Genomic DNA, 27885 nt, shown 5'->3' with positions numbered 1-27885 from the left:
GTTATGTGGAACAGCATCCTTCCATTTAAACAAAAACACCCTCCTAGCCATAAGAGAGATGAAAGCCAGAATGTTCAAATCAGATTTCTTCAAGATGATAACTTTCCTTCCAACAATACCAAAAAGGGCAGTCAAAATATTAGGCTTAAAGTTCACTTTAAAGAGTACAGAAAAAGTTTGGAATACTTCCTTCCAATATTTTCCAAGACTTGGGCGTGTCCAAAACATATGAATAAATGAAGCTTCTCCAGTGTTACACCTATCACAGTAGAGAGATATATCCATATAAAAATGAGATAACTTATCCTTGGTCATATGAGCCCTATGAACCACTTTAAATTTTAGGAGGAAATGACGAGCACATAACGATGAAGTATTAACCAATTTAAAAATTTAATTCCAAGTTTCTTCAGAAATTGAAGCCTGTAAATCTTGTTCCCAAAGATTTTTGATTTTGTCTAAAGAATCATTTCTCATTCCCAACAACATATCATAAATATTGGATATCGAACCATTATAAAATGATTTCGTATTAAGAATTTCATCTAATACGTTCTTATCAGGACTATAAGGAAATGTATATAATTGAGATCACAGAAAATCTCTAATTTGTAAGTACCGAAAAAAATGGGTGTTGGTCAATTATATTAGGTTCACAATTGTTTGAACAAAGAATGACCTCCTCCACAAACAGATCCCGGAAACATGTAATGCCCAATACTTCCCATTGTTTAAAAACTACATCAGCCATAGGCGGCTTAAAAAGGTAATTTGAAAAAATGGGACTAGAAAGGGAGAATCTCAATAAACCAAAGTGTTTTCTAAATTATATCCAAATCCTCAAAGTATGTTTGACTACCACATTTTCAGGTATCTTACTTAAGGATAAAGGAAGTGAAGGTCCCAAAAGAGAGATAATACAAAATTTATTAACCCAGTTAACTTCTAAAGAAACCCACCCAGGACAGTTCTCATGATTAATATAGTATAACCAAAACGTGAGATTCTGTATATTAGCTGCCCAGTAATAAAACCAAAAATTTGGAAAAGCTAAACCTCTATACTTTTTAATCTTTCTGAAGATGGGCTTTATTCAATCGAGGACATTTATTTTTCCATATATAGGAGGTTAAAATAGAGTCCAGAGAGTCAAAAAAGTACTTAGGAATAAAAACAGCTAAAGCCTGAAAGAGGTATCTAAATTTAGTTAAAGATTCAGCTTAATAGAATTAATTCAACCAATCACGTTGAAGTTTAAATGATTTAGAATTATGAGAATTCGTAAGTCTCCTCCACTATATTTTCTTCAAAAAAGAGAGAATTTGCCTTTCTGACTTTTATGACGGAGGACTGGATGCGGATTTTGAAGTTAGTTAACCCTTCTTCAATTTGTGCTAGCCATTCATTGATTCATTTTAAAATTGCACATCGTTATCATTTGACGAAGGAGAGACTTTCTAAAATCTTTTCTAATGTTGATCGTTATTGTGATAGACGTAAAACTGAGATAGCTACACTGACACACGTTTTGGTCTTGTTCTATATTGGAACAGTTCTGGAAGTCAGTTTTTTCAACAAATTCTAAAGCACTTAAAATTAATCTACAACCTCATAAATAAACTGTGCTTTTTGGAATAATTCCTCAAAATATTCATGGTATTTCTGTGTCTGACCAACATGCTATTGCACTTGTTGCATTGATAGCTAGGAGGGCCATTTTGTTGAAGTGGAAGGATACATCAGATCCCACTTTGTCACAATGCTTCTCTCAAGTGATGCTATGTCTTAGTTTGGAGAAAATTAGAAGTCGAACCTTTGAAACTTTATTTGATTTTGAGAAAAGATGGGTCTCATTGCTCATTATTATCATTTGAGCTAATTGATAGATTTTTCCCACGGTCTAATTGTTAATTTTATGGCATATTTTCTTTTCTTGCTGGCAGTTTGATGTTTATTTTTAGAAGCTTTTTGTATGACACATGACTCTGGGGTTATACACCTAATGGTATTTTTTTCCCCTCATTTTTTCTGCTTAGTAGGTATTTTTTGTTATCACAAATTATTTTTTCCATCTTTAAGATCATGTCTTTTTTGAGACATTGTAAGTGTTGTTACTTCAATGTACTCTCGTTATTATTTTGTATAACAATAAAAAGATTTGAAAAGAAAAATAAGAATCCGAGCAAAAGGAGACAAGTACAGTAATTTAATCCATTGAATAAAGTTGGACGCAAAATTAAATTTTTCTAAAATTTTAATAATGCCATTCAACCCAATCAAAAGCCGTCTTAGCGTCTAAGGATACCACACACTCTGATACCTCCTTAGAAGGAGAATACATAACATTTAATAACCAATGAATATTAAAATGAAAATATGGATTTTTAATAAAACCAGTCTGATCATCACAAAGGATAGATGATAAGATATTTTCCATCCGACGGGCCAGAACTTTAGATAGGATTTTAGCATCAACATTAAGTAAGGAAATTGGTCTATATGAAGAACACTCAGTTGGGTTCATATTTTTTTTAATGATAAGCAAAATAGAAGCTTCGTAAAAAGATTGTGGCAACCTACCTGACTTGAAAGAATCTGAGAAAACTGAGGTATAAGCAAAGAAGAAAAAGCCTTATAATATTCTCTAGAAAATCCATCAGAACCTGCAGCTTTCCCTGAATGCTGTGAGCACACAGCCCCGGCTATTTCTTCCTGAGAAATACATTGATCCAACTGTTTTCAGTTATCAACAGAAAGCGTAGGGATATTTAATTGGTCTAAAAAATTATCCATTACAGCATTAACTTTAAGAGGATCAGAACTATAAAGTTTAGAATAAAATTCTCTAGAAGTATCATTGATTTCTAAATGATCAGTTGTCCTAATACTGTTAGCTTTATAAATTTCTTTAATTTGTCGTTTAGCACTAGAAGTTTTAATTTGGTTAGCCAACAATTTACCTGTTTTATCTCCATGAATATAAAATTGACTTTTATCCTTTTAGCAGTTGAGTTTCAATAGGGTATGTTAATAAAAAAAATCGTATTTAGTTTTAATTTCAACCCATCTTTTATATAAAACAGGATCTGAAGTCAAAGCGTATTCTTCATCTAATTGTTTCAGCTGATTGGCTAAATTAATTCCCTCTTTATTAGCTTTTTTCTTAACACTTGCAGTATAAGAAATGATTTGTCCTCTAATATATGCTTTAAAGGCAGCCCGTATGACGAGGCTAGAAGTCTCCTCCACTATATTCTCTTCAAAAAAGAGTAATTTGCCCATCCAAGAACTTTAAGAAATCCCTGTCAGACAACGAAGTTAAATTAAAATGCCAGAATCTGTTTGTCTGAGGAAAACCAGGAAGATTTATGGATAAAACCACAGGAGCATTGTCAGAAATCGCTATCTCTTTATATTCACAAGATCAAACTAATGGAATCATTTGGTTATCAATAAAAAAATAGTCAATTCTGGAATACCCATGATGAACATGAGAGAAAAATGAGCATTCTCTATCTGCTGGGTTTAAGAAATGTCATATATCAACAATACCTCATTTCATTGGAAGTGAATGAATAAACAAAGTTGATTTATTAAGCGTCACTGGTTTAAGAGAAGACCGATCTAAAACTGGATCTAACCAGCAATAAAAGTCTCCTGCCAACCACCAATGAGTACAAACTCAGATCAGGCAGAAACAAAAAAAAACACTCAAAGAATCCTGGATTGTCTATATTTGGAGCATAAACATTAGCAAATACTAACAACTTATTCTCTAATTTCCCTGATACTATAACAAGTCACCTATTAGTATCAGAAACAACCTTGTGTTGAACGAAGGGAACAGTATTTTCTATAAAAATCAAAATTCCTTTAGATTTGGCCTGAAAACAAGAATGAAAGTGAATACCTTTCATCGGCTAAAAAGGCGTGAGTTATCAGAATTGCGTACGTGGGTTTCTTGTAAAAAAAAATAATTGGGACCTTAAGTTTTTTAATATAGGCAAAAATCTTATTTCGTTTCAAAGGGTGATTTAATCCTTTCATGTTAAGACTAAGTACATTAATATTATAATCCATTTTATTATTATTTGAAAGTTAAAAGGATAATCCTTAAGATTAATAAAACTAAACAATGACCTATGAGATAAGGAAACCAAACAACAGGCTTGACTAAGAATCCCAAACAGCTTCCAAGGAAAAAAACCCAAACACCTTCCCCCTCCCAAAGAGAGAAAGTTGACCAAAAAAATCAATGCCTACAACTAATAGCAACATCCCCCCTGCTGGCTTAGCTCCAAATAAATTTCAAAGTGAGAAATATTCCAACCTAGTCAGAACAACAGATGATAAAGAAACAGTTAATTCTGATATCAACTCGAGAAAAGTATAATATAAAATAATATGGACACACAGAAAATTAGCTTATTAAAATCTTATTCTCAAAGTTAAACCTTAAAAGGTTCAAAAAAGAGAATTGACTACAAGATACGCCAGAGGCAAAATACACAATTATTCATGCAACTTTTTGTTAAACAGCTCTAACATGACACTTTTAAACTTAGCAAAGTTTTAGCACATTAAAATCATATTCTCAAAATAAAGCCTTAAAAAGTTCATAAAGAAAGAGTTAAGTACAAAGTTTAGCAAAGGTAAAATAGACAGTTATTCGCGTAACAAATAATAAGCAATCACTTTACTGACTCTAAAAATTTCTTGGCCTGGAGACTCGAACAGAACCATTCCTGCGATCTATCCTGCAATCTAATTCTGAGCTTCGCCAGATACCATAGAGGTTTAAAATCCTTCTTGTAGAGCTCTGACATAATGCTTTTAAAATTAGCATGCCCTCTCATAATCTCTGCCGAGAAATCTTCAGGAGTTCTAATCTTCTTAACATTATAATCAATCATAACTTTCCGACGAGATTCACGACTTATACAGTCCTTTGTTTGAACCTCATGAAAAGAGATTATTATTGAACGAGGTTTGCTTGCAAACATTCTGTTCCCAGGTACTCTGTGCGCTCGGTCGATCATTGGTGTCGATTTTAAAATATCAGGAAGGAACTGAACCAGAAGGTTTGCAAACAATTCCGTAGGACGATGACCTTCAGTTAACGCTTCCAGACCAAGAATTCGTACATTATTCCTTCTACTTCTGTTTTCTAAATCAGTAATCTTCTGTTTTAGTTCATCGTTAACCTTGGATTGTTTTTCATAATGCTTTTGCAAGTCGTCCATTTTCTCATCCAGAATTGACAGGATTTCTTCATTCTCTTTTATTTGTTTATCGTGCTCAGTTAAGGTTTCCTGAATAGAACCCAATTTTCTACTTAGTTGTTTAATTTCAGAGCCACATTGTTTAAACTATTTGGAGGATTCCTTTCTAAATCGCTGAGATTACAGATTGATGTTCTCTGAGAGGCGATTACAAGTGAAGTGACATCAAATGTGCATTCCAATGCTGGGGTAAATCACAACTTTTCTAGTCTTTAATGATCAGAACAATAAACGCTAATCAGCACGCAAACGGTTTAAATGTTGAAAGTGCTCACTGCAATTCCAGCCCCAGAAACACTACGTCAAAAACTTTCCTGTACAGCTCAACTCCCAGCTAGACCTGTGACTGTAGGTCAGGTAACTTCCACCAGTGGAGGGGCTAATTGTAGCAGAGAGATTACTCCCTGCATTGTTTTCATGCAACCATTTCTATCAGAATGCAAACTAGTCGACTAATCAAAGAATGCTAGTGACTGAAAAGGGGGCGTCAACTTCAGGAATAAAAGGAAATAAAGCTCAAAGATGTACTGGCAATACTTTTATGCGCTGAATTGTTGGCATCATTCTGCTGCTCCGAGTTAATGGCTTTTGCTTGAGAATCAACCAGCAGCTGCAGAAAATCCACCCGATCCTAAAATTTAAATAAACAAGACAGTCAGATTCAACCAAGAGGGCACAGGGACAAGTCACTTAGAATTAAGTATGGATCCTGAAAGTCCAAGGTGTGAAAGGGGATAAAAAACAATCTATTGTCTCCAGCAGGACCAAAAACAGAATCAAGCCGAAGCCTACAGGAGGAGGACAGTTGACACCTCCACTATCTATGTCATGTCTGTGCTAGCTCTCACATATTTAAAGCTACTGTTCAGCTTCATATTCCAACCCATTTCTCTTCATGATTCACAGCATTGACAACTTCTGTGTCATCTGCAAAATTTGGAATTGGAGCTTGAATCCCCAAGTCTGTTTCATTAAGATAGTTGAAGAAAACAAAATCACAGTCTGGGTCTGGATGACACCACTATTTACTCCAGTTCAAATAAACATCCATTCACTGGATTTCTGCTATTTGGCCAACTTCCAATCCATGCTATCCACGATTCTTTTATGCCATTGATTTCAACTCTGTTTGTAAGCCAGTTACGTCACACCTTATCAATTCTCTTCTGTAAGTCTAAGTCCATGTACATGGACTCCAAAGCTCACATCAATTCCAACTACAATCTTAAGCAAACTCTATCACCCTGCAAATACAGGGTGTTTTCCAGAGATTTCCAAACCTATGTTGGGTATCCACCATAATTTGTCTACCTCCAGCCCAATTATAAATCTAACCACCAAAAAGAATGGCATTTAACACTGGAAGTCAGCTCTTGTGTGTCTCTGGAGAGAGGACAAAACCTACGAGTCTACAATCTTTAGCCTTCAAAGCCTACCTGTCTGAAACATGAAAGGTCAGCTTTCATCTTAGAGCCTGTAAGCAAAAAAGCCCAACAATATTAACAATGGATTTTTTTCTGTCCTTCACAATATTGAGAGGACCATCAGTAATGGACATGGGTAGCAGTCACACTCTTTACAGAGTTGAGCAAGAAGCCTGGAATTCCAAGCCAAAGCCTTTCACAACGCAGAAGCCCATTCAGCTTTAACACATTAGAGTCAACTCTTCTGTCTGCTTTGTTCCACCCACCACATGTACTTAATTTATCAACAATCCTTGAGATGTGATTGGTGATTATAGTGGTATTCCGCATCATAATCCTCCCCATTAATATCAGGTTCTTGAGCCGAACTAGAAAACCATAATTCTACCTCCAACCGTATTTCTCTCAGCCATCCACTGTTGTTTATGTTTGTTTATTCTGTTGTATATGTTATGTATAACTTATGCAAACTTCATTTTTCCGTAATTTATATTTATCATGTTTGTAAAGCTCTGTGCTACTTCTGCACATTTTCTGACATTTATAAACTGGATATGTATGTCCCTGACAATGATTTGAAGTTGAATAATAGCCCAATTCCTCTTTCAGGATTTCAAATATATACACACCTACCCATTTACCTACTTATCTACTCATCAAACAATGGAAAAGTTCAGCATTAAAATTTTCAAAGCTGTTTTTTACTTCAATGACAGCACTCTTTCATTTGACTTGTCTTAAAGCCAAACCTCTAATTAGTGATTTATTGGGTCCAATGAAGTTCTCCTATAACCTCAGAATTGGCTGGGAAATAGGCTGTGGAGTTACACACTCAGTCCACATAAGGAAAAATAGAATAAATTCACGATTCTTCAGCTTGGATCAACTTAACCAATTTGAAGCAAGATGTTCAAAATGCTATGCACACTCCAGCGTTTTTACTCCTTTCTCCCTCTAATCTTTGACACCTTGATTAATCAGGGACCTATCGACCTCCACCTTAAATATCCCCAAGGACTCGTATTGTACAGCCACCTGTAGCTATGAATACCACAGATTCACCATCCTTTAACTGAAGAAATTTTTCCTCATTTCTATTCTGAATGGATGTTCCTCTATTCTGAGGCTGTGCCCTCTGGTCCTAGACTCCCCCACTATAGGAAATATCCTCTCTATATCCACTCTCTAGGCCTTTCAATATATGATACGTTTCAATGAGATCTCCCCACCCCGAACCCATTCTTCTGAACTCCAGTGAATACAGGCGCAGAGACATCAAACGCTCCTCATAAGTTAATTCTTTTGTTCCTGAGATCATTTATTAATCTCCTTTGGACCCTCTCCAATGCCACCACATCTTTTCTCAGACAACGGACACAGAATTGCTCACAATACTCCAGTGTATATGACCAATATCTCTGCATTACACCCGTCCTTTTGTCCTCTTGCTATGAAAACTAACATTGCATTTGCTTTCCATACCACCAACTCAACTTGCAAGTTAACCTTTAGGGAATCCTGCACGAGGACTCCCAAGTTTCTTTGCACTTCGGATTTTTAAATTTTCTCCTCTTTTAGAAAATAATCCAAGCCTTTAATCATTCTACCAAATTGCATGACCATGTACTTCCCTACACTATATTCTGTCTGCCATTTCTTTGTCAATTCTCCCAATGCGTCGTCCTTTTGCAGACACCCTGCTTCCTCAGCTCTAGTTGCCCTTCCATCTTCTTTGTATCAACTGAAAACTTGGCCATGACGAAGGGTCTCGGCCTGAAACGTCGACTGCCTCTCGTATCCCCTTTTGCCTATCACCTGTCCAGCTCTTGGCTCCATCCCTCCCCCTCCTGTCTTCTCCTATCATTTTGGATCTCCCCTTCCCCCTCCAATTTTCAAATCCCTTACTCACTCTTCCTTCAGTTAGTCCTGACGAAGGGTCTCGGCCTGAAACGTCGACTGCACCTCTTCCTACAGATGCTGCCTGGCCTGTTGCTTGAATTTCCAGCATCTGCAGAATTCCTGTTGTTTGCGTTTAAATTCACTACTGCGAAGCCTCTTCCGGTGATGCCTACACCGAAGAAGTTTAGATCCTCTCTTCGACGGGAGTTCAGTGAAACCATCTCTCACTGCTCCCCATCTGTAATTTCTTCGGCTCTTCAACTTTTCAACCACACTTTGACTCAGACTCGCTATCACAGCCATATATCCTCTCTTGGAACGTGCCTCCGTCACCAACTTACTCCAGTTGGCTTTAGGATTTGTTTCCAAGCCTCTCAGTTTGGACCTTCTGAGGATCCCAGGTACTCACATTTTATTGACTCTGCCTCTCGCCGCTTCTCCCGTCAAGCTCTGAAGGCGACCCTCTCCGCCATGAGGAGGTACTTGGTGTCCCTATCCCAGACCCTTCCACACCTTCGGGACACTTTCTTCGCCGTCTGTAATGGTCCTACCCGTTATTTCATCCTCCGTCGGATTCACGCCTGCAATCGCCGTTTTTTTGACTTTGCCATGTTAGGCAAAGATCGCAAGATCCTACATCTACAGACTCCAGAGCCTGCCGGCCCCGACGCTAGCAGACATGAACTTCAGATTGCGGCCCCTGCCACTGATCTCGGCGGCTCCAACACCTCAGGGCATATTCAAAACCCGGACTCTAGCAACGACCATGGACACCTTCACAGCGATTGCGCAACCACCAACTGCGACGCCAGCCTTGAACTCCAGGCCGGGTCTTCACGTACTGCTATTGTGACTCCCGTCTCCCCTTCCCCCACCAATACCCTGCAATCCCGTCTCCTTCAGATCCCATCGTCAGCTCCTGGGTACTCAGAGGCTCCATCTTCCTCTCACCCCAACCCTCCCCTCTCCATTGACACCCCCAGCCTCCCCCCTCCCGCCTCTGATCCCAGCTCTCAAGATTCCAGTCTTGAGCTCCAGGCCAGGTCTTTATGTGCTGCTGTTGTGACTCCCGTCTCCCCTTCCCCCACCACCACTCCGCAGCCCCGTCTTCCTCAGATCCCACCGTCAACTCCTGGGCCCTCGGAGGCTCCATCTCCCTCTCACCCCAACCCTCCCCTCTCCACTGACACCCCCAGCCTCTCCCCTCCCCCCTCTGATTCCAGCTCTCATCTGTGCCGGGTCTTTACCATCCCCTCCGACCTTCAACTGTCGGAGGCAGAACGCTCTGTTCTCAGTAAGGGCCTCATGTTTGTCCCCCTTCGCCCACACCTCAGCGAGTTCCGTGTTCGCCATGATGCGGAACTTTTCTTCCGCCATCTCCGTCTCCGAGCCTACTTCTTCGGCAAGGACTCTTCCACCCCCACCGATGACCACTTCTCCCATCTTCAACCCTCCTCTTCTTCATGGACACCCCGCTCTGGTCTTCTGCCTGCTCTGGATCTCTTTATCGCTAATTGCCGACGGGACATCAACCGTCTCGACTTCACCGCACCTTGTCCCCATTCCAACCTCACTCCTTCCGAACGCTCTGCTCTCCACTCCCTCCGCACTAATCCTAACCTTATTATTAAACCCGCCGATAAGGGGGCTGCTGTTGTAGTCTGGCGTACTGACCTCTACCTTGCCGAGGGACAGCGACAACTCATGGATACCTCCTCTTATTTACCCCTCAATCGTGACCCCACTAAGGAGCACCAGGCCATTGTCTCCCACACCATCACCGACTTTATCCGCTCAGGGGATCTCCCATCCACTGCTACCAACCTTATAGTTCCCACACCCCGCACTTCCCGTTTCTACCTCCTACCCAAGATCCACAAACCTGCCTGTCCTGGTCGACCTATTGTCTCAGCTTGCTCCTGCCCCATCGAACTCATTTCTGCATACCTCAACACTGTTTTATCACCCCTTGTTCAATCTCTTCCGACCTATGTTCGTGACACTTGTCTCGCTCTTAAACTTTTCGATGATTTTAAGTTCCCTGGCCCCCACCGCTTAATTTTCACCATGGACATCCAGTCCTTATATACTTCCATCCCCCATCAGGAAGGTCTTAAAGCTCTACGCTTCTTTTTGGATTCCAGACCTAATCGGTTCCCCTCTACCACCACTCTGCTCCATCTAGCGGAATTAGTCCTTACTCTTAATAATTTCTCCTTTGGCTCCTCCCACTTCCTCCAAACTAAAGGTGTAGCTATGGGCACCCGTATGGGTCCTAGCTATGCCTGCCTTTTTGTTGGGTTTGTGGAACAATCTATGTTTCGTGCTTATTCTGGTATCTGTCCCCCACTTTTCCTTCGATACATCGATGACTGCATTGGCGCTACTTCCTGCACGCATGCAGAACTCGTTGACTATATTAACTTTGCCTCCAACTTTCACCCTGCCCTCAAGTTTACCTGGTCCATTTCCGACACCTCCCTCCCCTTTCTAGATCTTTCTGTCTCTGTCTCTGTCTCTGGAGACAGCTTATCCACTGATGTCTACTATAAGCCTACTGACTCTCACAGCTATCTGGACTATTCCTCTTCTCACCCTGTCTCTTGCAAAAACGCCATCCCCTTCTCGTAATTCCTCCGTCTCCGCTGCATCTGCTCTCAGGATGAGGCTTTTCATTCTAGGACGAGGGAGATGTCTTCCTTTTTTAAAGAAAGGGGCTTCCCTTCCTCCACTATCAACTCTGCTCTTAAACGCATCTCCCCCATTTCACGTACATCTGCTCTCACTCCATCCTCTCGCCACCCCACTAGGAATAGGGTTCCCCTGGTCCTCACCTACCACCTCACCAGCCTCTAGGTCCAACATATTATTCTCCGTAACTTCCGCCACCTCCAACGGGATCCCACCACTAAGCACATCTTTCCCTCCCCACTTCTCTCTGCATTCCGCAGGGATCGCTCCCTACACAACTCCCTTGTCCATTCGTCCTCCCCGTCCCTCCCCACTGATCTCCCTCCTGGCACTTATCCATGTAAGCGGAACAAGTGCTACACATGCCCTTACACTTCCTCCCTTACCAGCATTCAGGGCCCCAAACAGTCCTTCCAGGTGAGGCAACACTTCACCTGTGGGTCGACTGGGGTGATATACTGCGTCCGGTGCTCCCGATGTGGCCTTTTATATATTGGTGAGACCCGACGCAGACTGGGAGACCGCTTTGCTGAACATCTACGCTCTGTCCGCCAGAGAAAGCAGGATCTCCCAGTGGCCACACATTTTAATTCCACATCCCATTCCCATTCTGACATGTCCATCCACGGCCTCCTCTACTGTAAAGATGAAGCCACACTCAGGTTGGAGGAACAACACCTTATATTCTGTCTGGGTAGCCTCCAACCTGATGGCATGAACATCGACTTCTCTAACTTCCGCTAAGGCCCCACCTCCCCCTCGTACCCCATCTGTTACTCATTTTTATGCACACATTCTTTCTCTCACTCTCCTTTTTCTCCCTCTGTCCCTCTGAATATACCTCTTGCCCATCCTCTGGGTCCCCCCCCCCCCTTGTCTTTCTTCCCAGACCTCCTGTCCCATGATCCTCTCGTATCCCCTTTTGCCTATCACCTGTCCAGCTCTTGGCTCCATCCCTCCCCCTCCTGTCTTCTCCTATCATTTTGGATCTCCCCCTCCCCCTCCAACTTTCAAATCCCTTACTCACTCTTCCTTCAGTTAGTCCTGACGAAGGGTCTCGGCCTGAAACGTCGACTGCACCTCTTCCTACAGATGCTGGCTGGCCTGCTGCGTTCACCAGCAACTTTGATGTGTGTTCCATAAAGCCATCAATTCTTTCATCCAAGTCATCGATATATAACATGAAAGGGATGGCCCAAACACCGACTCTTGGGACACACCAGCAGTCAACCAGAAAAGGCCCATTTATTCCCATTCTTTGACTCCTACCAGTCAGCCAATCTTTTACCCATGCTAGTATCTTTCCTGCAATACCACGGGCTCTTATCTTGTTAAGCAGTATCCTTTGCAGCACCTTGTCAAAGGCCTTCTGAAAATAAAGTACACAACATCCACCAATTCTCCTTCGTCTTTCCTGCCTGTTATTTAGAAACATGGAAAACCTACAGCACGATACAGTCCCTTCGGCCTACAAAGCTGTGCCAAACATGTCCTGATCTGAGAAATTAGCTGGGGTTACCCATAGCCCTCTATTTTTCTGTGCTCCATGTACCTGTCCAGGAGTCTCTTAAAAGACCCTATCGTATCCGCCTCCACCACCATCGCTGGCAGCCCATTCCACGCATTCACCGCTCTGTGTAAAAAAACTTGCCCCTAACATCTCCTCTGTATCTACTTCCAAGCACCTTAAAACTTGCCCTCTCATGCTAGCCATTTCGGCCCTGGGAAAAAGCCTCTGACTATACACACAATCAATGCCTCTCCTCATCTTCTACACCTCTAAAAGGTCACCGCTCATCCTCCGCTGCTCCAAGGAAAAAAGGCCAAAAGAATTTTCCTCAAAAAATTCCAACAGATTTGTCAGTCAAGATTTCCCCTTAAGGAAACCTTGCTAACTTTGTCCTCTTTTATCATGTGCCTCCAAGTACCCTGAAACCTTACAGCTAATAACAGACCAACATCTTTCCACACACTGAAGTCAGACTAAGTGGCCTAAAATTTCCTTTCTTCTGCCTCCCTCCCTTCTTAAAGAGTGGAGTAACATATACAATTTTCCAGTCCAAAACAATTCCAGAATCTAGTGATTCTTGATATATTATTAATGCCTCCATAATCTCTGCAGCTACCTCTTTTGGAACTCTAGGGTCTAGTCCATGGCTTCCAGATGATTTATCTACCTTCAGATTTTTCAGTTTCACAAGCACCATCTCCTTATTAATAGCAACAGCACTCACTTCTGCCCCCTCACACTCTTGCACTTCTGGCATCCTGCTAGTGTCTTCCACACTGAAGATAGATGCAAAGTACTTAAGTTAATCCACCATTTCTATGTCTACCCCCCCCCTCCCCACCAATTACTACCTCTCCAGAGTTATTTTCATCTTGTCTCTGTTTTACTGTTTATATAATTGAAGAAAAACTTTTTGGATCCTCTTATATTATTAGCTAGCTTACTTTCATATATCATCTTTTCTCCCTTTATGGCTTCTTAAATTGCGTCCTGTTAGTTTTTCAAAGCTTCCCAATCCTCTACCTTCCCACTAATTTTTGCAACATTTTATGCTCTCTCTTTTGTTTTGGTGCTGTCTTTGACTTCCCTTGTCAGCCATGGTCACCTCATCCTCCACTCAGAATACTTCCTTATCTTTGCGATGTATCTTTCCTGCGCCTATTGAGCTGCTCTCAGAAATTCAAGTCATTGCTACTCTGCTGTCATCCCTACTAATGTCCCTTTCCAATCAACTTTGGCAAGCTCCTCTCATATCTCAGTAATTCCCTTTACGTCACTGTAAAACTGATACATTCAATTTTAGCTTCTACTTCTCACACTGCAGGGTGGATTTTATCATATCATGATCACTGCCTCCTAAGGGTTCCTTTACCCCGAGCTCCCTAATCAAAACTGGATCATTACATAGTAATCCAGAATTACCGCTCCCCCAGTGGGCTCAACCACAAGCTGCTCTAAAAGGCTATTTCATAGGTGTTCTACAAATTCCATGTCTTGCAAATCTTGAACACTGTCCAAACACAAGCTTCTGTTATCCAGTGCAGAAGGTCAATAAATTTCAACAGTGATTGCAGGTGCAGCCAGGTTGGACACTTATATTGCATGCATAAAAGACAAATTTAAGAAACTGCAGAATGACACCATATTTTCAAGGATCCCCGCCCCCCCACACCCTTCCTTGATCAAACAATATTGCTAGAGTCACCTCCTTCTCAGTTATGAAATTACTGTCAGTGCTGTGGAATGAAAGAGACAAAATGTTTGCAGAAATGTAAATAGGTCAATTTAACACTCACATTGTGTACACCTTTCTGCCTCTTTTCCTTCATATTTGGTATGACTCTCATGAAAAAGTCATTCACATCTTTTGACAAGAGGGAGATACCGAATTTATCCAAGATTGGAATAAGTGGAGGAAACAGCACTGAAAAAAATACAAAAACATAGAAATTACTGCTGAGAGTAGCCATGTACCTGCAGATTTGAAAGTAGGTGGGGTTATGGAACAGAAATAACAAAGAGCAATTGAAAAGCAAAGTAAGTAATTAGTTTTATTTCGAGGATGAAGGGGATTGGGGAGGGGCCAGAGAGGTAAAAGGAAAGACTGAATTCAGTGGCATTTTCACAGACTCTGGGTATCCAAGGGCTGCACTGCCAATTGTTGAAATGTAGCTCCTATTGTAATGTAGGGATATAGCAAACAGCAAGGATCCACAAACAGCACAGAGCAAAAGATCTCCTGATTCAAGTGTGAGCTGGGCTCCCTCAAAAGTAGATTGGCCAAATATCCAAAAGAAGTTTCCAGTTGTCATATGGAAGAATAGGATCCTCTGCCCTCCCAGGACAGCAGATGGAGCCTCAATTTCACATCTTATCAGCACTTCTCTCAGCAGCATGCTCTCCCATTGCTGCCCTGAAATGTCAGTGTGGATCATTTGTTCAGATCTCTATAGTGTAACTTGTATCCACAACCTTTCGATTCACCTGTTGGGCAGAACCTAAGCATGCGTAGATAGTGCACAATGTTTCCAATCCACTTTGTATTTAATAAGCTACATTAGGATCATAGAAAGATGTCATTTAACTATGTCTTTGCTACTCACTGCTGGAATATCCAAGATCAAATCTATCATCATAATTTTTTCATGTGCTATACGAGCCCCTCTGATCCTAATTATCACACATTTTTCTTTTTAAAGGGATCCAGATGTTCAGATGCATGAATCACAGCAAGTTAGCAGGTAGATGCAACAAATTGTTAAGAAGGCAATCAGCGTTCTGGTCTTTATCGTGAAGGGATTGGAATTTTAATATAAGGATGTTTTGTTATAGTTGCACTAGTATTGTTGAGGCTGTATCGAGAATGCTGCACACACAAAAAAAAGCATAAAGTAGTGTTGGAGGCAGTCCAGAAGAGATTCCACGGGGATGAGACGGTTGTTCTGTCAAGAGGTGTCAGACAGTTTGGGTCTGTATTCCTTTGTGTTCAGAAGATTGAGGGGGTGACCATATTTAAATATGTACGATTCTAAGGGGATAGACGACAAGAGAGGCTGCAAATGCCGAATCCTAGAATAGAAACAGAAAGCTGGAAAACTGCTGCAGGTCAAGCAGAATCTCTGTAGCAAAGGTGGTAGTCAACGTTCTGGGTCGAGACCCTGCATCAAGACTACAACAAGGCAGGAAAGATTGCCAATGGGAGCAGTATGTAAGGGTTGGGATAGAGGCTTAGTAGGTGATGGGGGGAACTGGATGTGAAGGGAATGATGGTAGATGAAACCAGGGAAGAGGAGTGGAAGAGAGGGATGAACAAAAAAAAAGAAGACAACTAGTTGGGTTGGTGAATGTATGTGGGGAGGAGAGCACCAAGTGGGTGGGCTACCTGTAGACATAGTTACAAAATAAGCAGCCAGTATTTCCAAAATGAGGTGTGTTGAAATTTATTTTCTTAGAGGATGGTGTATCTCTGAAATTCTCTGCCAAGAGGAAGCCAGGTCACAAGTAGTGATTTGTGAAGATATTGTGCTTAAAAGATACATTCCTGCCTTAAACTATGCACATCAGAAACAGGACTGCGCTTACCCCAGGGTACAAAAGTATTTTGTCAACTAATTTTCAGAAAATCCAAAACATGGAACAGAGCAAAATAGTCAGCAACTAATCAGTGATTTCCATAATCTAAAAGAAAACCCTTATCTTCCTTTACGTAAAATAAATATTTCACATCACTTACAAATCAAAAGTATCAGCGGATTGAAGAAGGAAAAATCAGCAAGTTTCCTGGCATTTTTGAGAAATGGATCATTGGGGTTGTTGATGGAGTCAACATCCACACTGAATGACGTACTAGTGACCACGTCCAGACTGTATGCTCCAAAAAATCTGACAGAAGAAAAATGTGTTAGTTAAGAAATGAATGATAACTGAGCAATCTTTTGCTGCATGAGAAAATGTAATTATTATATAGGTTTACACCACAGATACAGACTAGCTTTCTTTCAAATGCATTTTAATGTATATACTCCTTTATTCCATTGATTCGTGGTCTCATAATTTTCAGAGTAACAGCAATTCTCTGAAGTTTCCTTTGGGATTCAGGATTGTCCATATTACTAGGCTATGTCTCTTCTCCACCAGGCAAATGGATTGACTATCTCAATATTTATTGCATGAAATAAATTTCCTCCCGGGAGGGGGGAGAAAATGGCGGTGCAACAACAGCGCGCGTGGCCACTTGGTGATGAATATCTGTTATTTGTCAGTTAGGGGACCGTGCACAATCCTGATTTGATGGAGATAGACGTGAGAGCACAGTGGAACATCTGGAAAACTTCTCAAATGACTGCTTTGCTACTACTGCCACTTTGTGGTAACCGGAATCTCTGGAGCTGAAGGCCCCGATATCCTTGGCTTTGGGTGTTTCAGCGGCCGGGGCTAGGTCGAAAGTGCTCGGCAGAGGATGGCGTTCGGGAAGCTGTATCAGAGAGGCTGCTCGGAAGCTCGGAGTTTTCGGACAGATGGACTCAGGGTCGGCTGCTTCCAAGCTTATCGGCAAGTTGATCGTGCCCGGAGGATTATGGCAGGGAGTTTCTCCCTTTTGCCGCCTGCTATCGGGGACTCGGGAGTCGATCGGCTCAGGACTTTGAGAACTTTTTTTTTTACTGTGCCTATGGTCTGTTCGTTATCAAATTATGGTATTGCTTTCCACTGCTGTAACTATATGTTATAATTATGTGGTTTTGTCAGTGTTAGTCTTTGGTCTGTCTCGTTTTCTGTGATATCACTCCGGAGAAACATTGTATCATTTCTTAATGCATGCTTGAATTTCTAAGTGACAATAAAGGAGGACTGAGTGTTCTCATAATCTGAAAAAAAAATTAATAAATTTGTAAACCCTGTCTTGTTCACCCCTTACATCTTCTGGGCCTTTAAACAGAACATACACTAGATAATTTAGTATGCCCTTATAACCAAGTGAGCCAGAAGTTGCTCATTAGTTTTTATTCTCGGTTTTAATGTTGGAAGATCTCATGCAAATTCTGCAATGATTACTTAACCTAGAAACTACATCACCAGGAGTCCCACCTTTAGGCACCATGCCATCCTTTTTCAGTCTTGGAAGGAACAGATCATGCTAGAAATCATTGTCACTAAAAACAGTACTAGTCAAGGCCTCAGAGGTTTGAGATCAGAGTTCTTCTTCTCCTAGATAAGCTGCCAACCATGGCTGATGAGCCCCATCTGCCTGAAGTGACTGGTTTTAAGGTGCCAGTGACCCACCTTTGCCCCTTCTTCTGTCAGTGGAAACAATTCCACCAGGCTTAGTAGCTAAGCCACACATGAATGCCAGGAGCTGGACTTGGTTTGTCAGAGGCTATCTGAGATGCACACCATTGGGAGCATTTAATAGTCAGTGGGAGCTTATCCTTACTACCACTTCCCGGCTACAACAATCTTAAAGAATTGCCCATGGGTAAAGACATTTTAAATAGTTCTATCAGGGCCCCTGCAATTTCTGCACAATCCTCCCACAAAGTCCAAGGGGAGCCCTTGTCAGGTCCTGGGGATTCATCTACCCCAATGCGCCTCAAAGTAGCCAGCACTTGCTCTTCCATAATCCGCACTTCCAACTTCACAATGTAAACATCACTGGCGAATCTTGCAAAGTCATGACACATCTTTGAGCATTCCTCCATGTGTGGAGATTTTCATATTGGAAAGTGACTACTAGAACCACTTCCTGCCAGGCTTTGCTGATAGTGGCAGGTTCCCTGTCCACCCCCAGTGCGTGCATCTTCTCCTTCCTACAGACATGCCTCTGATTGACCGCAACGTTCATGTCCTTTAGAATAAAGGTGGGAACTCTCAGGCATCCCCTCTGCAGCATCCATGACAACCAAAATATGCATTATTGCTGTGAAATTGCCACTGGAATTGCACTATTGATGACTGATGTCCTGCTCAGTTTGCTACACAACAACATGTTGGGAGATGCACAGAGCAGGTGTATAGGTGCTCCTCTGTGACAGGCTTCAGAGAGTAAACCACTCCAACAGCACTTCCTTTTCTTTTGGGACACTCATTTGGACAAAACATAGAATATCTGCTTAGAAAATGCATTGCATCCACTTTTGTTGTGTTGTGTCTAATTATGTTAATGTTATTAAGATTAATATCAAAAAAAGTATGAAATATTGATCCTTTAGCATGGTTTTTTCAGCTAAGCTGGAATCAGACCCAAGAATAGGAATTTACCATCAAGTCTTGATAGACTTTGATCTTTCAAATGGGGAAAAATACAAAAAGGTAAAATTCATAGGGAAGTATTTTAGTTCCACTTCCCATTCCTATATGTCTACCCATGGCCCCTCCACTGTCATGATGAGGCCACACCTAGACTGCAGGAGCAACACCTTATATTCCATTTGGGTGGCCTCCAGCCGGATGCCATGAACAGCGATTTCTTGAACTTCCAGTAATGCTCCCTCACCTCCCCCCTCCCCGCCGTTCTTCCCCATTTCCCATCTCCTTTTCCCTCTCTCACCTCATCACCTTGCCCACCCATTGCCTCCCTCTGGTGCTCTACCTCCCTTTTATTTCTTCCATACCCTTCTATCTTTTTTAATCAGCTTTCCCACTCTTTACTTCATCCCTCCCCCTTCAGGTTTCACCTATCACTTTGTGTTTCTCTCTCCCCTAAGCCCACTTTTTTAAATCTACTCCTCGGCTTTTTGTCTCCAGTCCCGCTGAAGGATTTCGGCTCAGAACATTGATTGTACTTTTTTCCTATCAATGCTACCTAGCCTGCTTAGTTCCTCCAGTGTTTTGTGGTGTGTTGCTTGGATTTCCAATGCCTGCAGATTTTCTCGTTTGTTTCAGCTTCTGTACTGCTGTTCTAAGACTATTTAATGGACCTCTTGACCTCACAGTCCATCTCAACGTGGGCTAGCAATTTATTGTCCGCATTGCCTCTGTAACTCTGACAGATCTTTCTGCTTTGTGCTGTTTCCTTTCTTTTGTACTACCTTGATATACTGATGTTGTCAGATGATATGTATGGATGTCATACAAACAATTTTCTTCTCTGTACCCCAGTACATGTGACAGATTAGAATGGGCAAAGAAGTGGGAGATGGAATATAGTGTATGGAAAAGAATGGCCTTGCAGTCAGGGAGAAGGAATAATTGCATAGACTATTTTCTAATCAGTGAGAAAATTCAGAAATCAGGTGCAAAGGGAATTGGGAATCATCGTGCAGGATTCCCCAAAGGTTAACTTACAGGCTGAATCGTTGATAGGACAATTTGAGAGGACTAGATTATAAAAGGTGGACACAATGTTGAGGCATATAAGGCATTGGTCAGACTGCACTTGGAGTAGTTTTGCAGTTTCGGGTCCATTGTCTAAGAAAGGATGTGCTTGCATTGGAGAGGGCCCAGAGAAAGTTCATGAGAATGATTCTGGGATTGTAAAGACAGAATGTATCAGGAGTGTTTGACCGCTCTTGGCCTGTACTTGCTGAGTTCAGAAGAATGAAAGGGGATCTCCTTGAAATCTGTTGAGTATCTAAAAGCTGAGCTAGAGTGGACATAGAGTGAATGTTTCTTGTAGTGTGAGAGTCTAGGACCAAAGGGCACAGCCTCAAAATGGAAGGACATCCGTTTAGGACAGCGATCGGGAAGATTTTCTTTAGCCAGAGGGTGGTGAATCTATGGAGTTCATTGCCACAGATGGCTGTGAAAGCAAAGTCATTTAGTATATTTAAAGTGGAGGTTGATAGGTTCTGAATAAGGGCGTCAAAGGTTACGGGGAAAAGGCAGGAGAATGGTGTTGAGTGGGATAATAAATAAACCATAATGGAATGTGGGAGCAGACTCAACGGGCCGAATAGCCTAATTCTGCTGCTGCATCTTATGTAGCAACGATAAATCAATTACCAATCAGTCCCACTTTACCCTTCAATTCAGAAATATATTGATCCCTGACTCAGGATAATCAATTAAGTGATGAGGAGTCAGATATTATATTCGTCCTCTGTGGGAACACCAAGAGGTTGAAAGTGCTTGAAAAATATGAAAGTGATCCATGACAGAGAATCCCAAGGAATTCTACAGATATGTTAAGAGAAAAATTATTACAAGGGATAAAACTGGTCCTCTGGAAGATCAGAATGATGCACAGAGCCCAAAGAGATGGAGAGATCCTAAATGATTTTTTTTGCATCTGTATTTACTCAGGAGATGGAGACAGAGTCTATAGAAGTGAGGCAAAGTGGCACCAACTTCATGGACCTAAAACAGATTTACAGAGGTGGTGGTGTTTGCTGCCTTGGGGCAAATTAGGGTAGATAAATCCCCACGGCCAGACAAGGTGCTCCGTCGGACCTTCGTAAAAATGCAGAAATTGTCAGGATCCTAGCAGAGATATTTTAAAAATCCTTAGCGATAGATGGGGCACCAGAGGATTGGAGGATAGCCAATATTGTTCCGATGTTTAAGAAAGGCTTTAAAAATAAACCAGGAAATTACAAGCTGGTGATCCTGACATGAGTACTGGAAAAGTTTGTTCCAAGGGACCGGATATACAAGTATTTGGATAGACATGTACTGATCAAGGATAGTCAGCATGGCTTTCAACATGACAGATCATATCTAACCAATCTTACAGAATTTTTCAAGGAAGTTACCAGGAAAGTTGATGCAGGCAAGGCAGCAGATGTTATCTACATAGACTTTAGTAAAGCATTTGACAAGGTCCTGTATGGGGGGGGATGGGGGTGATCAGGAAGATTCAGTTGCTCATCATTCAAGATGAGGTAATAAATTGGATTAGGCATTGGCTTTGTAGGAGAAGCCAGAGAGTGGTAATAAGATGGCTGCCTCTTTGACTGGAGGCCCGTGCCTAGTAGAGTGCCGCAGGGATTGGTGCTGGGTCCATTGTTGTTTGTCAAATATATCAACAATCTGGATGATACTGTGGTTATCTAGAGAAGCAAGTTTGCAGACAATTCCAAGATTGAGGGTGTGGTGGATAACGAGGAAGACTCTCGTGGATTGGTATTTTTCAATTATGTGAAGAAAAAAAAGGATGACAGAAGTGAAGGTAGGACCAATTAGAGATAAAGGTGGGAAGATGTGCCTCGAGGCTGTGGAAGTGAGCGAGGTCCTCAATGAATACTTCTCTTCGGTATTCACCAATGAGAGGGAACTTGATGATGGTGAGGACAATATGAGTGAGGTTGATGTTCTGCAGCATGTTGATATTAAGGGAGAGGAGGTGTTGGAGCTGGTAAAATACATTAGGACAGCTAAGTCCCCGGGGCCTGACAGAATATTCCCCAGGCTGCTCCACGAGGTGAGGAAAGAGATTGTTGAGCATCTGGCTAGGATCTTTATGTCCTCGTTGTCCACGGGAATGGTACCGGAGGATTGGAGGGAGGCGAATGTTGTCCCCTTGTTCAAAAAAGGTAGTAGGGATAGTCCGGGTAATTATAGACCAGTGAGCCTTACGTCTGTGGTGGGAAAGCTGTTGGAAAAGATTCTTAGAGATAGGATCTCTGGGAATTTAGAGAATCGTGGTCTGATCAGGGACAGTCAGCATGGCTTTGTGAAGGGCAGATCGTGTCTAACAAGCCTGATAGAGTTCTTTGAGGAGGTGACCAGGCACATACGAGGGTGAAGCAGTGGATGTGATCTATATGGATTTTAGTAAGGCATTTGACAAGGTTCCAAATGGTAGCCTTATTCAGAAAGTCAGAAGGCATGGGATCCAGGGAAGTTTGGCCAGGTGGATTCAGAATTGGCTTGCCTGCAGAAGGCAGAGGGTCAGGGTGGAGGGAGTACATTCAGATTGGAGGATTGTGACTAGTGGTGTCCCACAAGGATCTGTTCTGGAACCTCTACTTTTCATGATTTTTATTAACGACCTGGATGTGGGGGTAGAAGGGTGGGTTGGCAAGTTTGCAGACGACACAAAGGTTGGTGGTGTTGTAGATAGTGTAGAGGATTGTCAAAGATTGCAGAAAGACATTGGTAGGATGCAGAAGTGGGCTGAGAAGTGGCAGATGGAGTTCAACCCGGAGAAGTGTGAGGTGGTACACTTTGGAAGGACAAACTCCAAGGTCGAGTACAAAGTAAGTGGCAGGATACTTGGTAGTGTGGCGGAGCAGAGGGATCTGGGGGTACATGTCCACAGACCCCTGACAGTTGCCTCACAGGTGGATAGGGTAGTTAAGAAAGCTTATGGGGTGTTAGCTTTCATAAGTCAAGGGATAGAGTTATGAGTCGCGATGTAATGATGCAGCTCTATAAAACTCTGGTTAGGCCACACTTAAGAGTACTGTGTCCAGTTCTGGTCACTTCACTATAGGAAGGATGTGGAAGCATTGGAAAGGGTACAGAGGAGATTTACCAGGATGCTGCCTGGTTTAGAGAGTATGCATTATGATCAGAGATTAAGGGAGCTAGGGCTTTACTCTTTGGAGAGAAGGAGGATGAGAGGAGACATGATAGAGATGTACAAGATAATAAGAGGAATAGATAGAGTGGATAGCCAGCGCCTCTTCCCCAGGGCACCACTGCTCAATACAAGAGGACATGGGTTTAAGGTAAGGGGTGGGAAGTTCAAGGGGGATACTAGAGGAAGGTTTTTTACTCAGAGAGTGGTTGGTGCGTGGAATGCACTGCCCGAGTCGGTGGTGGAGGCAGATACACTAGTGAAGTTTAAGAAACTACCAGACAGGTATATGGAGGAATTTAAGGTGGGGGCTTATATGGGAGGCAGGGTTTAAGGGTCGGCACTACATTGTGGGCCGAAGGGCCTGTACTGTGCTGTACTATTCTATGTTCTATGTAGTGGGATCTGGAGCAGCTGGAAATGGGCTAAAAAATGGCTATGACTCTAAAAAGGAAAAAGTTGTGCCAAAGAAACAACCAGACGAATTACTCACTCCTTCAGTTGGACAACTTCATTCATCTTCACCTTTTTTTCAGCCAATTTCACAAGATTGTTTGCATAATGACAAATTATTGGATGCATCTGGGAAAGGGGTAAAATAAAGACAGCCAAAATTTAAAAAATGTACAAAACAACTAGGTACTGGTTCAATTAGGTATTCTTCAGAGATTTTCAGTTGGTTAACACCTCCCCAAAATATCCTGATATCAATCATTTGACCTATCTATCCTAATTAACTATATACTACCTCCCAATATCAATTTGAAAATGAACATTGACTTTATTTCCAGATAAGACATTTTATGACCTTCAGGAAAATAGCTCATTAAAACATGACCAATGTAGCCAATAAACAAACGAGTTAAATTAAAGGCTTGTTCATTAAATGCCCTTAGAATTTTTCTCCTGGATATAATGTCCTAGGAGTTTAATTACAAAATCCTGCAGAATTTGGTGAATTTTAGTAATGCAGACCAAAACAATGTAGAAATCACAATTTCAATTCTAGTTTATTCTTAAATACATGGCCACACAGAAAAATTCAATACATTCCAAAAGGGTAGAATGTCAATGATTTAAACACTCCACTAAATCCTGTTCACCCAACATTTCCTTATTTACCTGCACTAGTGACATCAATGATTGAATTTAAAATTCATATTGTTCATAGGAATACTCTTCATTGCTCTAAGGTCCTCTGTTCTACAATCCTACAATATCTTTTGTTTCTACAATGCAGGGCCCTTGCATATTTGGTTGCCATGCCTTTCACAGAGTTCCTTCCTTCAAACCTATAATTCCCTGTCTTTTCCTTTCAAGATGCACTATTCTAAAGCCAAGACTAACATCCTAACAGTATTTTAAAACATTTTTTAAACCCTGATGACTTATGAATTTTGTAATTTAGTTACTTGTTCCAATATTGCATAATGTTGATCGTTACTCAAAGCACTCTTGTGGAATTTTAAAACTTTAAGAAAGAATCATTAACTCTCTCCATATCTCTCCACAGATAATGTCTCTCCTGTTGAGTATTTCCAGCATTTTCTCATTTTATTTCAGTTTTCCACTATCTGCATTTGTTTATGTTTATTAAGTTCTATCTTCTAAAATTCATAAATGGATTATCAGTACTGTAGCGTTCTCGTGCAGTGTGTTGAAACTCTGACTAAACACCAAGTTAAACTGGAGCCAACGAAAACACCGTCATTTAACCATTTACTGTTCACTCTTCCACATTATCATATGGTGAAAAAGAGACGCGCGCTCTTTTCTTTTAGCCAGTGTCTTCAGCCGCCCAGGGGAAGTGGGGTTCACATCCAGCCGCCGCCAGGCTCCAGCTGACCCCGCGTCTGAAATTGAAAAGCCGCCACGTTTGCCTCTTCAGCTGCGACTTCCTTTAACAGAATCCTCGTTAATATTTTTACTTCAACATCCCTACTATCATATGAACTTACGGCATTGTTTCATAGATGTTATCCGGTTGCTCTCCAACACCCTGTTAAAATCTGTATTTAAATTTTCTACGAGTCATAATCTCCCTCACTTGCACAATAGGCCAGTTGTTATAAAGGACATAGAAGGCGTATGTGCAGGAGAATTTGGAGGCATATATTTGGAGAAGATGGTGGCGTGATGGCAGCTCGCGCGGCCACTTCGGTGATGATGTCTTCTATTTGCCAAGTAGGGGATCGTGCACAATTCTGACTTGATGGAGAGACGGATGTGAGAGTACGGAGGAACATCTGGAAACTTCTGAAATGCTCGCTTCACTGCCGCTGCTAGTGTGTGGTGACCAGAATCTCCAGAGCAGAAGGCCCCGAGATCCTCTGCTTTGCGTGTTTCAGCAGCCGGGGCGAGGTCGAAGGCGCTTGGCAGAGGATAACGCTTGGGAGGCAGTGTCAGAGGGCTGGTCGGTAGCTCGAAATTTTCGGACAGATGGACTCAGTATTGGCTGTGGTCGGCTGCTTCCAAGGTATCGGCAAGTTGACGATGCCTGGAGGTTTATGGCTGGGAGTTTCTCCTTTTTGTCGCCTGCTATCAGGGACTCAGGAGTCGATCGACTCAGGGACTTTTGAGACTTTATTTACCGTGTCCAAGGTTAGCTCTTCATCAAATTATGGTATTGCTTTGCACTGCTGTAACTATATAGTATAATTATGTGGTTCTGTCAGTGTTAGTCTTTGGTTTGTCCTGTTTTCTGAGATATCACTCCGGAGAAACATTGTATCATTTCTTAATGCATGTATGCACTTCTAAATGACAATAAAAGAGGACTAAGTGTTCTCATAATCTAAAGTAGATTTGATTAATAGAAAGTCCTTATTGTTACCTCTTTTAGCCTCCCACTGCTGAATGTTGGTGAAAGAATGCTTCGGACTGTCTTCCATCGCTCATCCTGGATAACCACGACAGATTCCTCAAACGGACCACTCAGACCAAAAACCTGAATGAAATAAAGATTAAGCATCAAATTCTTTGCCATAATGTCATGTTGGGTTCTAAAACTGCAGAGATAGGCAGAACAAGGGATGCTGTAAGTAGAGGGGGCATTTCAATCACAATACAGGAGTGTGCAGGAGCAGGTAGGGGTGGGAGCTTGGGGAACAAGCACCAAAGTGGCATGTTTGAGATGGTCTTACCTTTTAAGCATCGCAATTCCCTGGCAGTTCCATTAAACATGTATCGCACATGTAAGTAGGGGCTTAGAGGGGGACGAGGAAAGCTAATCCAAATATTGAAATGAAGAAAATGGAACAAGAACAGAGTTACAAAAGAAACCACTATCAATGCACATAAATACTGACCTGCCTGTTGGTAAACAATGTGTAGAATTCTTTTACAAAGATCGATTTAATCAGGTCAGGGTCCATAATGCAGAGAAGAGGCTTTCGCCCATCAAAAATCCTGAAAAAAAGCAATTTTTTTTTCAGTAAGTAAATCAGGGAATAAAACGTCCAGGAATAGAAAATCAATTGCAATAAACAGGTGAAAAGGTTTAGCCACTTATGTTATATCTCTTCCAACATTTGGAATCAAATGCCAGGGTGCACAATGTAGCCATTTAGGGGAGGCAAACAAAGAAAATTAGTCATAGAAAAGCTCAGCACAGAAACATGCTCTTTGGGCCTTCTAGTCTGTGCTGAAAAATTCAGTCTCCCTACTCCCATCGACCTGCACCAGGACCATAGCCCTCCATACCCCTACCATCTATGTACCCATCCAAGCTTCTCTTAAACATTGACATTCAGCTTGCATGCACCACTTGTGCTGACAGCTCATTCCACACTCTCACTACCTGAGTGAAGAAGCTTCCCCTCATGTTCCTCTTCAACTTCTCAACTTTCACCCTTAACCCATGACCTCTATTTGTAGTCCCACCCAACCTCAGTGGAAAAAACTTGCTTTCATTTACTATCTATCCCCCCCCCCCAATTTTGAATATCTCTATCAAATTTGTTGTGGTGGTTAATAATGCTGTTCCTATGTCATTCAGTTAGACACTCCCAGAAGGGAGGAGTTCACATATTGTACAAACAGTGTTACCAGTAAAGATCAGTGGAAGATCTTGCATGCTACCCTCCTGGTGTGCTCTGCATTCTCCCTCATTAATGAGCACAACATGGTGTCAGAAGTAGTTGAGCACTGAATTTGGGCTAAAGACCAAAGGAGATCCCCATCAAGAAAGAATTTACAATAAGACTGTTCTTGTTTGCTTATATTTGTGGAAAATTGTCCAAAGATTTATCAACCTAAACTGCCTATGCTAGTTTGCTAACTGAGCTGAAAACTGGCCAGGGTTGCTAGGCAACGCCTACAGGCTGCACTCAAAAGTGGATACATGGTAATAATTTGTGTATGGGTCACTAGCCTTGCAGAGTGCACAGAGACACAGATACAGTGGAGAAGTCAGAGAGGTCAGTCAAACTCTCATGGAGAGAAAAAATTATAGTCCAAGTACATAAATAAACAAATCAACAGGAAAGTGGAACAAATACCTGCAGTGCATACATCTACTTACCTTATAAAGCCCATCAATACATTTGATTTCTCTAAACCATGGGACTTTTAGAGATGGTTTAGACGCTCTGAGAAATCTAGGGTTGCAAGCAATTTCACTCA

The 27885-nt window shown here is 41.7% G+C and overlaps 1 protein-coding gene across 3 annotated transcripts in view; it reads right to left on the bottom strand.

The window, feature by feature from the left end:
• LOC140203020 (cytochrome P450 3A24-like) overlaps positions 1–27885 on the bottom strand; it is a 49961-nt gene that overhangs the window by 6563 nt on the left and 15513 nt on the right. For 2 of the 3 annotated variants that reach the window (XM_072268707.1, XM_072268705.1), the window contains exons 4-9: positions 26571–26670; positions 26096–26209; positions 23756–23844; positions 16540–16688; positions 14603–14730; positions 5811–5913 (exon numbers count right to left, since the gene is read on the bottom strand). In XM_072268707.1, coding sequence (XP_072124808.1) covers positions 5811–5913; positions 14603–14730; positions 16540–16688; positions 23756–23844; positions 26096–26209; positions 26571–26670 — 683 coding nt within the window. The remainder of the gene's footprint in view (positions 1–5810; positions 5914–14602; positions 14731–16539; positions 16689–23755; positions 23845–26095; positions 26210–26570; positions 26671–27885) is intronic. The other variant, XM_072268706.1, reaches the window with a different exon arrangement.

Source organism: Mobula birostris, chromosome 9 (assembly GCF_030028105.1).
Source record: "Mobula birostris isolate sMobBir1 chromosome 9, sMobBir1.hap1, whole genome shotgun sequence".
NCBI lineage: Eukaryota > Metazoa > Chordata > Chondrichthyes > Myliobatiformes > Myliobatidae > Mobula > Mobula birostris.
The sequence above is the reverse complement of the archived record's forward strand: the minus strand, read 5'-3'. Positions and strand labels throughout refer to the sequence as shown.